The 17,005-nt window shown below is 46.2% G+C and overlaps 1 protein-coding gene across 1 annotated transcript in view; it reads right to left on the bottom strand.

Annotated features, from left to right (window-relative positions):
* Window positions 1-366: 366 nt before the first annotated feature.
* Window positions 367-17,005, bottom strand: part of LOC119180518 (carbonic anhydrase 2) — a 113,603-nt gene continuing 96,964 nt past the window's right edge. Inside the window, exons 3-7 of the mRNA XM_037431639.2 lie at window positions 12,186-12,368; window positions 11,292-11,443; window positions 10,562-10,654; window positions 9,507-9,737; window positions 367-6,305 (exon numbers count right to left, since the gene is read on the bottom strand). Coding sequence (XP_037287536.2) covers window positions 6,096-6,305; window positions 9,507-9,737; window positions 10,562-10,654; window positions 11,292-11,443; window positions 12,186-12,368 — 869 coding nt within the window. The 3' untranslated portion in view covers window positions 367-6,095. The remainder of the gene's footprint in view (window positions 6,306-9,506; window positions 9,738-10,561; window positions 10,655-11,291; window positions 11,444-12,185; window positions 12,369-17,005) is intronic.

The raw sequence follows: 17,005 nt of genomic DNA, 5'->3' as shown, positions 1-17,005 counted from the left end.
TGAGGATGTTTTATCTATGTCTCAAGGCGTACGAACGCTCACAAACAACACTACCAAAATACATTTCCGTCAGACGAAAAGTGCCGCCGCATTGACCCTCCTTAATTAGAGCTAAAGGAAGGCGAGGAAGAGGACAGTGGTTTGAAGTATGCCGCATATCATCGCATACAAGCCAACGCATTAGCTATTCCAGAACAAGGCTATCACAGACGCAACAAAAGTAGGAGATTAAAGTGATAAACAGGCGTCTAAAGTGTTTGCTACTTTCTGCTTTTGATCGAAAGACACTGTCTGGAATGGCTGCTATAAGTTGACTTATAAGCGACGACGTACAGAGTGAAGAAGAAAGAGCCATGGACGCAGGCATTTCGTCAAACGAACATGTCCTTTATTGAGGAATAAATATAAAGATTGCTATTTTTATTTGATGCGATCTTATCAATCTGTCCTTTCTTTTTTCCCCCTTGTTGTATTCTTTAAAACATTTTGATGCTCAAAACGATGAACAGCGAGCGAACAGGCACAAATGGAGGACCGGCAACCACGTGGCATTCGTAACAACAAGTTCAGTGCGGCATGTACTCGTATTTTGACAGCCAGTCATCGATAGCTTCGAGCAGGTAGGCGAGCTAACCTCAAATCGAATCGTTCTTGGTTTAGCCAGCTTGTACAGCGAATGCATCCGGCGTATCTTGCAGACAACTTCAGCGCCCAACAAAAGCATCTCAAGCTCTTTCATGCTGTAGGCCAGACTCCTAGGACTACTCGAGTTGGTAGCTTACACGTGACGTCACGGAGGCAAGCTTTTAACGTACTGCTGCTCCCACGTGGTGGCTCTGATGACGTCAAAGCCGCCTAATCACGGAGTGGTTAATATGGTGTAACGTGGAAAGGACGCCGCGGGAACGTTTTTAGCCCATGTTCACGCATAACAAAAGTACAGGGGCCGTCAAAAGTTTTGAGAACGCTATCCCATGTACGACTATGGCAGCGTGGCCTGGGAATTTCTGACGGCCCTTTTACCTGCATGCGATCCACTGGTAACATCTCGTCTCAAACTTTGTGTATCAGCATGCTAAAGCCGACATGGCGGTCTCAGCGATGTCAGCACAAGCCACCCATAGCGTGTTGCGAACGCTCTCGATTTAGGGCTAGCTCATCATCGCTTCTAGCTGTGCTCCTCGGGTGTTGCTGCGAAACTCGCTCAATATTTCTATGCGGTGGTTGCTACGGCGACTCACGCACTCAACAACATCTTAACTGCGTACACGTGAAAAACAACAACAAAAAACCGCGCACTACTCTATGCCGGAACGTGTAATTAAATAACCACTACAAAGTTAACAACAGCAACAACAACGATATAACAATAATCAACACCGGACGAAGTACGATCTGCAAGGGTAAAACGAAACGACTCGCGAGGAAGACGTCAGGAACTGAGAACACCCATACGTATGTATAAACACGGCACCGTTTCTGCGTTCACAACGCGCCGCAAAAGCACGGAAAACTCACGCGTGCGTGCAAAAACGAACAGCACGCAGTCACATGGCATCCGGAAAGTCACGAACATGCCTCGCTTTCATAGACCACAGCTTTCTCAAAAGTTATCGAACGTTTAAAAAGAAATCTGGCAAGATAACGCACCATTTTTTCACGCGTTATGAAACGGATGACATAATTACCTGACGGTCGCGCTTTGTAAACTGTGAAGAAACAAACATTTTAAGCACACTATATCGCAACTACGTTGAGGTTTCAAGAACGCTATGAGTTTAGTTAAACGTGCTTTTAACATTCTGTGAGAGGCAACGACGAAACATTCAAACATTCAGCTGAGCTTGCCTTCAGGTTTCCACATTCACATTTATATCCTATCGCAACATCAAGTTATATAGCCGTGTGTGTTCTGTTAAACAAAAAAAAAAACAAAAACAAAACAGGACACGAACTCAGAAAAACTACACATGTAAACACATTCTCGCAGTTCCAAAGGCTTTACAGGAGAATTAAAGCGGCAGGAACAAAAAAGTTGGACAGTGATATTTCCCATTCTCTCAATCGCACAACCCATCAGCTTACCACGAACGATTCAAACGTGTTAACTTTTGCACCGGGAGACGTACGACAAAGTGAAATAGAAATACGACAAAAACATATGACTCATTGACTATAACTCAAGCGAATGCCTGAAACTTCGACCCCAATTGTTAAGCGCCGTAACTTAAAAAAAAAGGGGGGGGGGGCATGCAGGTACAGCTTAGATAACAACGAACACATTATTCAAGCAGGCACCTCAAACTTGCCGCCGAAAATACCACGTTTTCTGGAAGTTATGTTACATGTTCTGGCCCTCCCTACCAACTCCGCTTATACAGCAGTAACTGGTTCGTATACCGTTGAATAGGCTTGCTCGTCAAGCTTGTTCCGTATATCGGATAATTCGATACAGCGAAGTTCCTTCGACGTGTTTGTTATATATACGAATCTGTTGTTTCCAGGAGGCATTCCATTGATGCCGGAAACAAAACTACGCAATATAGATAATTAGACAGCAACCTTTCTTTACCTTTAATCCTTTCTCATCGTCAGTGAGATGATGCACGGCACAGTGTTTTGGTCTGCTTCGATCGGAATCAGAACATGTACTGCATCTATCTCTGAGCGACAGTCTTGAAGTGTTGAACGATAAATCCGCAGAAGTGTTGCAGGAAGTTCTATGCATCGGATGTTCCGTTCTCCATCAAACAGTTATTATTACATTAACACTTGCCAGCAAAATTTCGCGCGTCTCAAATAGAGAGTAATTCGCTTTATCCGGCTTCGTTATATTCAGTCCGACTGCACAAATCTCGCCCACTTTATCTCTCCGTATATTCTACAGTTACAAAACCCCGTTTTATGTGGAACATTCTACACGATCAGCGGACAGCGAAAGCTAACGTATTCGAATATAAAGGCTTTACAGCTTTATCCGTGTTCGTTATATCCGACTTCGTCTGTATATAGCTTCCCAACGTTCTTCGCTACGTTTGTATGCTTCATTTTGTGTTTAAGCTCGTATCTATAGGTATACGCAGTGGATAACCCACACGCGTAAGCGCGCGCTGATCTTGCTACTCATATTGATGCTTTTTTTTTTCTTTTGGCACTACGGAAGTGCGCATGCACGGTGTTTTGCTTCTGGAAATCCTGACGCACCTTTCAGCGTATATGTGCATGCAGCAGCATAGCCTCCTAGATTTTCCTTGCCTGTCGGATGAGCGCGAAACGCCGGTCATCTATGGCGGCGCTGCCTACGTACGGATAAAGGTCTTTGTACTCAGCCTTTGAGATCGGTAACTTCGACATTTGCTACTAATTTCAGAGGCTATGCCTCGTATTGAAGGAGTTGTCTGTTGAATGACGGCGTCACTTACGTAGGGTTAATTATAATTACGTTTACGCCTTCTAAAATTCTTTACGTTATTTTTGTTGCATATAAGTTCGAAAAATGTAAAAACTTATTTGAAAACACCCCCTACTTAGGTGGCGCCACCACCATAGTTCCGATGACGGCCGCTTTCGAAGTGACCGCCGATAATCCGGCAGGCAAGGGAAATCTAGGAGGCTATGGTAGCAGTGATATGTTGCAGAATAAGTGTGATGTGAACGCACACTAATGCACGAAATTGTTTATAAGATATATACGTGTTCATTGTACCCTATACGCTATAGCTCATCGGTGCGGCGAGACAGTGACGGGAGGACGGGAATCTATTGGCAAGCAGCTGAGTGGAGGATGCTAAGGAAGTGGAGAGATAGTGAAATAGCCTTCCTTCCCCAATCTTCTTTCCCCCAATTTTGATTGAATTATCTCACCGATTTCACTAAGAACATGTGCCATTGTCGAGGTTCGTGTTACGATAAGAGCTGTTGTGATGATGATTCTCCCTTTATGAACTTTACTTGGAATATAAAGACAAAATTGAAGAGGTAAGGGGGTGGGGGGGGAGAAACTTGCATGACACTTTTTTTCTAGCCGTCGACGCAAGAGTGCCAACTGCATCAAGATTGCACTTACTTCATAAAAGCACTCGCTTTACCCAATTTTAGTGTCTTAAAAGCCCGTGAATGTATCGTTTGAAAGCCTGATAAATCCGCCTTTCGACGACAGATAAAACTGTAACAGTCATTATTTCTAAGGTCATTGTAGGGAATAAGAGTTTTCGAAGGGCAGTGTGAACTTCGACAAGAGAAGGAAAATGAAAGAAAAAAAAGATCATGAAATTCTTGCAGTGATCAACTATGCCTGCTATGGTTAGCTGCATGGGAGCACCCGTGGCACGTCGCAAGAATAGAATCGCGGGCTGGTTGCTTCACGATGACGGCATGCAAATTTCGGTCTATAGCGCGGTTTATCTGGGGTATCATTTCATGTCCTGTCCTGTATGGCGTTGCTGGTTGCCGTGATTCACGACGGCGAATGATTTTGTGGCGAGTTTTCCAGTCAAGAATAGCTTTCCCGTTGATTAAAAATTGCGATGTCAATCTATAAAACGAAATAGCATACAATAAACATCGAGCCGCGCTCTAGATCTGAATTTAAAATTTTCTGACGTCACAGCACATGCCGAAAGGCGCATTAAAATTTCTGAAGTGAGTTTACTACACAGGCGTCGTTGACTAGTCTGGGAGAAAAAAAATTAAGTGATCATGCTATGCAAAGTAGACCATGGTTATGCTAAAAAAAAACAACCTCACGCCTGTTCAAAAGAAACAACAGCCTCCCAGAAAAACTCGTAATTAACAAAATACGCCAATATTCAACAGTATTATGCGCACGTAATCTAAACATATAGATGTGCACGAGAAAGTTCTTCTTTTAGCAGTCCAAGTGGCATGCAGTGTTTCAGCGTTTGTCCACAACGAAAGGGCGTCAGACGCGATCCTGGCCGCATTCCAAAGACGTAGAGCCGCGGTCACGTCTGTGTGGAGCACAGCGAGCAGCCGGTTCTTGCTGTGCGGGGCGAAACCTTGAGGCAGTATCGGGCCCTGACGTGGCCAGCCTGACAACTAGGCCGAGCATGCCCCTGATACACGACGTCAGAGCCCGAAACTGCCTCGAGGTGTCACGCCGCAGAGCAAGAACCGGCTGCTCGCTGTGCTCCACACGGACGTGACCGCGGCTGTGCAGTCGCGTTCACCGCGACCTGCAAGACAGGAACGCGTGGCCTCACCGGACGAAAGGACGCGCGCGGCTTCCAATATGGCCACTATTTCAACAAATGAACGCGCTGCGCTCATTTGGAGATAATCTCCAATAATAATATTATTTTTTTTTTACAGGACGCTACGTTCCAGTGGCGAACAATTAACTGCGCCGGATACGGGGAAAGAAAGAAAACGGTACCGTTACTCGCCAACAGTTTAAAACGCGCCGTCGTCATAACCAGCATCTGGAACAAGTGACGTGGCACGGTTCGTCACACCGATCCTCGTACACACGTATATCACAAACTTTTTTGACGGGTCGACCGAGCATCCTTGCACACGGCGTCGTTGCAGATGCAACGAGATAGTGTTAGAAATTGCCTAGGCAACCCGAGCAGCTGAAGCAACGACGAAGATTGCCTCAACGAATTGCCTTGATTTGGGCACCATCGAGTGCCTGGTCGATGACGTGCAGCGGCCGTCGGCTTATTTAAGGAGCGGAAAAAATATAACGTCCCGAAAAGTGATTGGCGCTTAGAACTTCCATGTTCTAAGACAGGCGTACGCAACACGTCACAGCGCTGTATTATCAGTGTTCTTTTGCGAACGGCATGGCTCGGAAAGATCGACGATGACACTGCGAACGACCGTAGAAGAACAAGATCTGCGTTCACGATGGTGGTGCCACCTACTGTACGCGAGAACAACTATTAACGCTATGTCCTACGAAACAGTCTAGCAGGTAGGCAGGTCTGCCGCACGCAGAGCGTCTTTGCGTGTTTGTTGTGAGTGTTCGTGAGTGTGCGAGAAAGCGCGCGGATGACCAGATGCGAATTGGCGTCTGAGGAGGAGGAGGAACAAGAAGAAGCAGCGGCGGCCACCGCACCCCGAGCAGTAGTTCACTTGCGCAGTAGCAGCATCCGTCCACCACCCAAGGCAAGGAGACAGACCAGTACCGAAGGGAAACCCTCGGGTCCCAGGCCCGGGGCCGACGAAGGGAAGCTCTTGAACACGCGTCGACCGTTCAGCGGGAACGTGGGCCGGAAGTTGTCCACCAGCTGCGACGAGTTCTCGTCCTTTCCCGTGCGCAGGAGCCGGACCTGCTGCAGCTGTAGGGAGGCAAAGGTAGTACGAAGGAATGCATCGTGTCTGGAAAGGTATGTACACGTACTGCATGGCTTGATTAATGACGCGGTTAGGAGAGGCACCGCTGCTTTAAAACAGCCAGAAACTAAGAAGGTCGGTAGTTATGGAGGATTGGCTCCTTTTACTTTCATTTCATTTTGAAATCGAAAGACTTATATGCCTCATGACGGAAAATATAGCAATACAGACGTAAAATTAAGCGCCCTTGCGGGCATCACATAGCAGATACTGTGAAACCTCGGTGGTACTATCACGGCTTATTTGAATTCTAGGGTAACACGAATTTCGCTGTGGTTCCGGTGAAGGCTCCTTAGCCTCCAGTGTAATAGAACGCGGTTCTTGCGAACCTTTTTCGCCCCACGAAGTTTGATACGAACTTACGCTACCGCGCAGGTTCGAACAGGTGCTGCCGAGGAAGACACGTCGATTTCGCGGGGCTGCAGAATAGGCAAGCGCAGACACTCGCACCGCGCAGCCAGTTAGTCACGATCCGCCATGACCAGCGCGTCTCGTCCTCCGAGATCGATGCAACGGGTACATGTGGTCAGGTCTTAATGCGTCGTTTTTTCCTCCTTAATTCCCGACGCGAGTGTTGTTGTTCTCGAGGCAGCGATGTTGTACTATATTCGCACCTTCCCGCAGTGTTCTCGCAATCAGAGACCCCACAAAAGGCGGACGAGGGCTGAAAGGGGAAGGGAACGGTCTAAGAGAAGGAGCGAGGCCTCGCAACATGCACCACTGTTGGGAACGCGCGCGCCTTCCTACAGCTCTCCGATTTGCTGCTGACCCGCAGGTCGCGGGTTCAAATCCCGGCTGCGGCGGCTGCATTTCCGATGGAGGCGGAAATGTTGTAGGCCCGTGTACTCAGATTTGGGTGCAAGTTAAAGAACCCCAGGTGGTCTAAATTTCCGGAGCCCTCCACTACGGCGTCTCTCATAATCATATGGTGGTTTTGGGACGTTAAACCCCATATATCAATCGAAGCTCTCTGATTTGCACGAGGTACGGAAATTTTCAACGAACTTCCCGATAGTGGCGGCACGGCTGTAGAGCTCCCGAAAATATTTGAGCACCATCGCGATAACAAAACGACAACAAAGAACAATGATGATCATTTTTTTTTGTATTCATTTATAATGTGCAGAACGCTCGTTGGGTCATTTTCCTGGCAGAACTGTAGCGTCATGCAAAAAAGCGTACCAAGAATAGGAAGGGGTTATCAAGATAATTCTGCGCATACACCGTTTGTGTACGAGTTACAAGGACGATCGTTGACGCCTAGAAACTTTACAGGCAATTATTGACAGCTGTTCATGATGTTTATTTGACCACGAGAAACAGTAAGTAAAAATATTGTTACGCCAGCTTCCTTTTGTTGCACACTGATTTATCATGTTTTCTTGTGATACGAATTCCGGATAATACGAGCATCTTTCCTTACCCCGCGAGATTCGTATCACCGAGGTTCCACAGTAGTAAGAAGAAAAAAAAAATCCCATGGTCCTTTATGAATTTGTCTAAAATGACTGAAAGGCGAAGGCCCTCTGCTCACTTTTGTTCTCGGTGGATGCATATTTATCATCCCCCGGTTCCCTCCTAAAGATTTTTGGTTCTGCAATACGTCCACTGCACCCAGGATCTTAGAGACCGCGCGCTATCTGCACCTAACCTCATTTTGCATTGCCTCCGTGATAAGCGCACCTTTGTTCAAGCGACGATGCCACGTGATGACGCCATAATAGGACGTCATAGTGACATCATGATGAAGTCACAAATTTCGGTGATCTCTGACGTCATGGTGACGTTATATTGTGACGCCATCTCATGGCGATCATTTTTTGCGTCCTCGGTTTTGACGCAGATGGTATATTTTTGCGTCTCATAAGGCATCTCAGGTTTTATATTTTTTCTATTTACATCTTTCCTGAAACTCAATTTGCAGTGGAATTACTGCAGGAGGGTGCATATACAGTCAGTATAGCCAGTGACATTTCAGTGATAGTACACCAAGACATAATAAAAAGTAACGTGTGACGACATTTAACAATTACGGTATGCAAACAAAATTTAGGCACATGGAAAACAGGTACAAAACGTTTAATACCCGAGTCATAATTTCTGAACGATGAGAAAAAAAAGCACCGTTGTCCCTCAAGTTTAGCGTATCCTTGGGAAGTTCATTCTGTCCCGCCGTGGTGGTCTAGTAACTAAGGTACTCGGCTGCTGACCCGCAGGTCGCGGGATCGAATTCCGGCTGCGGCGGCTGCATTTTAGATGGAGGCGAAACGGCTGTAGGCTAGTGTGCTCAGATTTGGGTGCACGTTAAAAACCCCAGGTAGTCGAAATTTCCGGAGCCCTCTACTACGGCGGCTCTCATAAACATATAATGGTTTTGAGACGTTGAACCCCACGTATCAATTAAATCACAATGAAATCAAGTTCATTCCACTTTCTAATTGTTTTTAAAAGGAGTTGACAAAACTAGTGGTTTCACAGGAGTATTTTTCTATTTTACGTGCTGGCATCTCTTAGAGTGATATGTTGGTGCTAATAGGTATTTCGACTTACCAACTCCTGTTTGGTTACAATAGTTGCTGTGCAAAAGTTTTAATTTATGTTTTCGTCTTCTAGAGTTTCCCAGCCTAATGTGGCCTTCATTTCTGAGATACTTGCGAATGGGTCGTAGTTATTGCTGAGGAATCGGGCAGATTTTGAACCTTTTCTGTTGTTTTTGCGAGATATATCTGAGCCAGGTCCCAGTTAACACACGCATAGTAAATTATTGATCTTACAAGCAGGAAGTAGAGAGGCTCCTTTACCTTTTTTTTTTGTGGCACAATGAACGTTTAGGCGGATAAGAAACGATATTCTGCTAGCCTTTAAGATCATTTGGTCTTCGTGTCTGGAAGGGATGAAGGCAAACTCTTTTCTCCCCTTCGTCCCTTCCCCAGTACAGGGTAGCACACTGGATGTGCATCTGGTTGACCTCCCTGCCTTTCCTTGCATCTTTATCTCTCTCTCTCTCTCTCTCTCTCTCTCTCTCTCTCTCTCTCTCTCTCTCTCTCTCTCTCTCTCTAATGCAATGATTCCGTCAAGTTATGTTCTGCATAACGCCGTTATGCAGAACACATCACACATGCTACTAAATATCGACTCGCGCGTACCTGCTCCTCGCTGATTGGCACCGGGGTGGTCATGACCAGGAAGGTGACGGCCTGCGAGCACGGCGGCGTGGTTAGCGAGCCCTGGTACCGGTAGTAGCTGCTCGTGACGCGCGGAAGGAATCGGTTCAGCACCACCGGACTCGCCATGTTGAATCCCTTCTCGTCGCTCAGCCGCACCTGCTTCAGGGCGTCCATGACGGCGCTCAAGTCCTCGTTGGGCGTCGGGCTCACCTGCGCACCACCCGAGCAACGCCGAATTAAGATCTCGCAGCCCCTTACGCGTGCGCTTGGGTGAAGGATGTGGAGCAGGGGAAGGAAGGGTCGGCTTGTAGGGTTGCGGGTCATCGTGAGACGCACGTCATCGCTTCATTTTTTTTTTCTATTTATTGTCGAGCATGTTGTGTTTTGGACGAAAAAAAAAAATTGCGCACGTCCGTGGGGAATAACCAAACACCGTGGAACTGACGATAGTGTTTGTACGCGACAAGTTCAAGTAAGTCACCCGAAATAAACACAACGTGAAAGTGCAAAATTAAAAGAAACAATAATAATAAAAAAACGCGTGTTACCATGAAGGTGTGTTTTTCACAATATCGCGAAGCAATACCGTGAAGCCAACTTGCGCCCAAAATTTTTTATTGAAAGTACAATAATTTCAATAGATGCTGTGCATCGAATCGTCCTATATATCTTAATAATTCTCCCCCTCCCCCCCTCCGAATTCTGTAAGTGCAGGCTCGACTGTACTGTATATGCAAAGTCAGTGCTCGTTAAAAAAACACCAGAGGAACAAAATTTCCTGAGCCTTGTACAGTGTACTACTTCATGCCTTATAATAATATCGTGGTTTTGGGACGTTAAACCTCAGATGTTATCATTATGCGGTCATAGTTGCTGCCGGTTGCTTTGGGGGTTTCACCGTGTTAAGATATCTGCGACTGCATTGGTCGCGTTAAGCGACTGAGCCTTCTCACGGCAGCCGGATGCCACGACGACGACACAATCAGAGGAAAGCATGCACGAACGCACGCATTCACAGCACCAATTGGACCAACCTCAAAGAAGACGGCCACGACAGCGAGTCCGTCCTCGTACTTCATGGATTCGGCGGCAGAGCCGTATCTGGCGTTGAAGTGCACAAAATGAAGCTGTAACAACAACAACAACAAAAAATATTAGCAACGTGTGGCGATTCAGGAACAGTGAACATTGCAGCGTAGCTTCATCAAATATGGCTGACCGTATTGCACAGTCACCTTACTATATCGAAATACGGCTCACTGTTGCGAAATTTTCAAAACACCAGGGGTGCGCGTCTATGACGTGACAAACGCACTGTGATAACATGTATCGGGATTCTGTAAGTGTGTTAGTTTATATGTGCATGGTAGAAAATAAGAAGTCATCGCGATAAGAGCAATAATCCATCGTGGAGTCACCCGATTTTTTTTTTTGCGGCCATTCGGTAATTGTTTTGTCTAAACAAAACGTACAGTTGGACCTTCTTGTCTTTTATGCAGCAAACGTCGTTAAAATCGCCTATATGGTACGCCAAGCATTACGACTTGAGAACTCTGATTTTTTTCATGCATTCATCTTTCTTTCTTCTTTCTCTATTTTTCTTTCTTTCTCTCTCTTTCTTTTTCTTTCTTTCTATTTTCTTTCTTTTTCTTTAATTATCTTTCTTTTTGCTTTGTTCGTTTGTTTGTTTGTATGATTCTTTGTTTCCTTTCTTTTTCTTTGCTTTCTATGTATGCTTAAAGATATAGATAGGATGGCACCTACCTCTAGCGGGTACTGGAACCCACGGACCGTGTGTTCGGACCCTCTGCTCGAGTTCGCACCCCAGTGGAGATGGAACTGGGCGAATTGGAAGCGGCCCGGAAGCCGAGCCCCCTCGATGAATCGGTTCGAGTCCTCCGTCGCGGAGATTTGAACTGGATCAAGAGAGAGAGAGAGAGAGAGAGAGAGAGAGAGAGAGAGAGAGAAGATGATAGAAAAAAAAAAACACTTGGAAATATCCTAATGAATTTACATAATTCGCATCGTTCGAAGCTGGTGTCAAACATCATTGACTCTTGAATGACCACATTTCTAGCGTTGTTGAAGCGAGAGATGCAACTTTCTCATCAAATGCTGGTTTTGAAAAACGTGACCTCTGACGCCTCTGACCGTGGAAAGAGGGTTCGAGCTAGCGTAGCACTCTGTGTGGAATTCAAGAGTTCGATAACACAGTCATGCCAGTGATTGAAACCGCTGTGAAAAAAAAAAGAAAAAGACCCTACGTCGTTGTCATGTCGGTAGAGAATTGACGTTACAGACGTAATACTGCGCGGCAGAAGCGTACAGTTGCACCGGACCTCACAGAGTCTGAATTTCGTCACGAGACAGTTCTGTAAAGCTTCTCACCCATTACAAAGCACTCGCGATAATTCATCGTCATCAGCCATAAAATCAACAAAAATGGCCTTTCAGAGGCGTAGTGGATACTTCGAAAGGGTCCGCATTCTTTTGAAAGAGACATAAGCAGACAAAAGCACAAGGTGAGGAGCTCAAAGGCTCGACTCAACAAGACACGTCCTTGCTCGTTGCGCCTCAAGTGCAGCCAGGCTTTCGCCTTCTTGTGTCAGAAGATCGCAAGGACTGCCGAATTTTGTTTTTTCTCGAAGGCGCGTATACCTGTGTGTCCATTGTTGACGATGTACGGGTTGTACAGTGGCTGGTCGTAACCGTTGAAGCTGATTGCCCCAAGGCCGGAGTCGAACTCCGCGTAGCGGTCGTCCAGGTCCACGGGCGACTGCAGCTTGTCTCCGCATTGGTTTACGTTGGGACTCGTGTCAACGTTGCGCCAGTTGTAGGGCCCTGCGATCAAAACAACGATAGACTGCAGGGCGGGTGGTGCATCAAGGCTGTTTGCGTATACGCAAGTCGTTACGTTCCTTCTTAGTCTTGACATGCGGCTGGGAGCACAAAAAAGCGCAAGAGCATGCTCACTCTTACGTTATACGCACGCTCTTGCGTAACATTGCAATCTCCTTGTGTGCGGCTAGCGAAGCGCGAAACAACGCGAGGATCCGGTGGAAGTGCCCGCGCTAAAGCTCTCTGTAGTATTCTTGCCGCTGCGCTTTAGCGGCTGTGACGCTGCGTTGATAGGCACGAAGGTGCGCGTTCGATTCCTGGTTGCGTGGAGAACATTTTGATGCGTACGAAATTGTAAAGCATCAGAGCCATGACAACTAAATGTCCATCGCAAAGCAATGAAAACACTACAACACTTCGTGTGAAAAGACTGCAGCATTTCCTGCCATTCGCAATGAGTGCCGACTGGAAGACGTCGTGTGCGTATCGTATTTGCGGTTCTTTGACATTGGCGAACTTTCTTGCACAACCCCTAATTTACTTGCGTTTGGTTAATTAGTTTATTAAGCTCCCATGATTTTAGCACGCATTAAAGGGGCCCTGCAACACTTGAGCATGGCCAGAAAACACTGCCGATCAGTAGTCAAAGGCTCCCGACAACAAGCGAACCAAATATTACAGCACAGCACACGGCCTGGAATTCACAATAATTATCGAAGTCAGCTAAAAATTGCTTTCTCTTCTCTCAACAAATAACGTTATGTGCCCCAAGAGCAGACGTCAACGACCCATCTATCAGCCATTGGCTGATTTAAACTTGGCGCGCTCACTCGTTACAAAGATCGCCACGGGAGGCCACTACTTGTCCACCGCGATCACTTTAAAAAAGACGCACATTAGAAGGGGGAAAAAAAGAAGAAAAAGCTCAAGGTCACGAAGCACGCCTGACGTTTTTTCTGGGGCCCTGTCATCCCTCCCTGCTTAGCTTCCAGCGCTTTCGTCGGGATGAGAGAAGAGAAAATGTAATTGCAGCACGCGACAAACCTTTGTATCCACTCGCACTGGATGCATGGTTTCTTAAAATTTTTGCGGCGTTAAAGTCATGAGCCAATAAGCTCTTCCAGTGAATTCATTCCATGGTTACTTGAAAAAGTGTTTCAGGGCCCCTTTAAGATGCCGATGCAGTCCCATACTACGACTACACCAGGCCTCATATTTATATCTTGATTTAAAATTCCAGAATTCAAATATTTAATGCGTCTTAACATCACACTGCTTTTGGGACGTTAAACCCTACATAACAATCAACAATAACACTACACTGCACACCAAGTAACTTTCGTTGCCAGGACCAGCTGAAACGTTGGTTGGCAGCGGCCTGAAACCGACGTGCATATTACGCTCTACAGAAAGCTTCGCATCGGGTGCAGCCGACACGAAAGACATAGTTGTTGCTTTGTCTGTGTCCATTGAATAAAAAAAAAAAGAAACTGGCTTTACTGGCGCACCAAATAATGCAACCTAATACACCTTACACGCTTAATAAAAAATGTATCCAATGATTTATACAGACTGTTGGCACAGGTCTTCATTTCAGTTGTAACTGTTTTTTCGAGGTTCAAACGTATTAAGCTTGCAACTTCTTAACTTCACAACAAAGGCGGAAATTGAAAGTATGCAAAGTGCTTGAAATATAAAACTCGCGGGATCGAATCCCGGCCGTGGCAGCTGAATTTCGGTGGGGGCGAATCGATAGAGGCCCATGTGCTTAGAAACAGGCGCTAGTCAAAGAACCCCAGGTGGTCGAAATTTCCTGGTACCTGCACAATGGCGTCTCTTTTGGGATGCGAAACGCTCACACTTATTGCTATATTAAGTCTGAAAACTACATCTGCTCTCAAATGATGAAATCTGTGCTTTGCGCGTAAATATAGGCCAACCGAACGAAAGAACACTCGAGAGAGAGAGAGAGAGAGAAAGTGAGAGCAGGAGAATAGCAAGAAAATTCTCGTTGCATTTATTTATTAGCGTGCAGATAATAAAGAAAAAAGGGATGGGTGGCGCGAAAACACGAAATTATATGCGAAGATTTCACTTAACACACACACATACCAACGTGCATGTATATACATAAGCTCATACACACATCTCAGCTGCGTTTGCGCCATAAAATGGCACCTGCTTTTCTGCCACACAAGTACGAACGCTCAGAAACGTCGGCTTATCATTCTTACCTGCCAACCTATTTTCCGTTCACTTTCAATAACCACTATCACGTGAAGAGCTCCAGCATTTACCATTATTATCTTCGTCACGGAAGTCAGCGAATCTCCGCACGCGCTATGGTACGTCTATCTTTATTATTATTATTTTTTGCATCAACTAAATGCTGCAGGATCTCACCGTTTCGACTATTCGCTAACTAACACGTTGCGACTTGCTCCTCATCGTCGTGTATATATAATGGCGCCTGGATGTTTTTCAATTGATAAAGGACCTTGGTATAGCGCCAGTTGGCACGAGATAACCAGATAACTGCGCACACACATCAAGACTGGAGCCTGGAATTATACATACCAGACGTGCTTTGTTTTTAATAATTTAATTATGTTAAAAATATATGAAAAAAAAAACATAAACGTCAGGTGAGGCATACTACACAATTCCACTTCCGCGGTTGTATTATTTGCCGAGCTAATTGTTACTTGAAGTACGAACAGGCGCTACAGTATATTGGTCAGTTGGCCGCATGAATATTTATAAATGAAAGTTATGTTTAATTTGCTCATTATCATTCAATTTAGTGCATGTAGGTTTTCACAGCTGCTGCAAGTCCCGTTCATATGGCGGCAATTATCAGGCTTAGCCTTGGCTTTGAGATATGTCCATCCACAAAACATATTTGGAACCCGGAACTCCAACATCTGCTCAATACTACTACTACTACTACTACTACTACTACTACTATATGTTGTTTTAGCCAAACAGCGATTGTAACCCATGTGTACAATATAAGTATGATTTATTTTTATCTGTGAAATGTCTCTTATTTTGATAACAGATTAGTGCGTCTTAAAATAAACTAATCGCGAAATACACGCTGCCTTGCGCAACTAATATTCGAATTTACGTGGTCGTTAAACTGGTCTGTCACATGTGTATCTGCCTTTTTTGTGCATTTTTACACATGCCTGCGTCACTTTCATTCTTCTTCTTCTTCTTCTTTTAATCGATTAGTTGGCCATAGCTTGTTGTGCCGCTGCTCTTCATCCTGCGGAGCGGTTCCGGAGTGCCCAAGTGATCTCTTATCGTAGACTCCGAGATCGCGGGCGCTTCCCGTGGTTTTTCGTCCTGTTGCAATAATCATCATCATCATCATCATCGTAATGATCATCATCATCGTCATCATCATCGTCATCATCATCATCATCGTCATAATCATCATCATCATCATCATCATCATCATCATCATCATCATCATCATCATCATCATCATCAGCCTGACTAGGTCCACTGCAGGACAAAGGCCTCTCCCACGTTCCGCCAGTTAACCCGGTCCTGTGAATGTTCCAATGATGAAGGAGTCCAATCCGCATCCTCCTATTTGTCGTCGCCCGTTGAACGGCGCGTGTGTGCGCCGTACGACATGCCTCCAGCGGCGCGCACCCATTTGTTCGCCGCGCGGAGACGTGGTCGCTGACGCAGGAGGAGGAGGAGGAGGAGGAGGGGGGAGGGACTGTTTGCAGTGCGCGCCGCCGAGCAACCGCAATTTATTTGTCCAGCCTGTGGACGCAGCCTGCGTCGTGTGTGCGTATACTATAGCGCGTGGTCACTTCGTGCAAAGACCGCGCTTTTGTGCACTGCATGCACACGCACACTCTGGCGCACGTTGTTTGGCCGAAGCGAAACGCGCCAGAATCAATCGACGTCGAGCACGACACGACATCGCTCATTCGTGGGCAGAGAGAGAGAGATAGAGAGAGAGAGAGAGATAGAGAGAGAGAGAGATTTGCCGAGGCTGACGCGCTTCGCGCTCTCTTGCTTACGCAGCGGAATCCATTTGGAGGTATGCACAGAGCACGCTAAGTGCTCGGAGCTTAGCTACAGAGCAGAAACCTGGAGACTTACAAAGAGGGTTCAGCTTAAATTGAGGACGACGCAGCGAGCGATGGAAAGAAAAGTGGTAGGTGTAAGCTTAAGAGACAAGAAGAGAGCAGAGTGGATTAGGGAGCAAACGGGGGTTAAGGATATCATAGCTGAAATCAATAAGAGGAAATGGACATGGGCCGGGCAAGTAGCGCGTAGACAGGATAACCGCTGGTCGTTAAGGGTAACTAACTGGATTCCCAGAGAAGGCGAGCGGGATAGGGGGAGACAGAAGGTTAGGTGGGCAGATGAGATTAAGAAGTTTGCGGGTATAAATTGGTAGCAGCAAGCACAGGACCGGGTTAACTGGCGGAACATGGGAGAGGCCTTTGTCCTGCAGTGGACGTAATCAGGCTGATGATGATGATGGTGATGACAGAGCGCGCGGCTATACTGTACGTCGTTTCTGATGTTGCCCAGCGCACCGACAACGCGCTTACCACGCGCGCTTATCGTCGACTCCGCGTTTCTCACGAATGCTCGGCGCATGCGCT

The sequence above is a fragment of the Rhipicephalus microplus genome, chromosome 3, assembly GCF_043290135.1.
Source record: "Rhipicephalus microplus isolate Deutch F79 chromosome 3, USDA_Rmic, whole genome shotgun sequence".
NCBI classification, from domain to species: Eukaryota; Metazoa; Arthropoda; class Arachnida; order Ixodida; family Ixodidae; genus Rhipicephalus; species Rhipicephalus microplus.
This window is presented reverse-complemented; position numbering and strand designations above follow the sequence as displayed.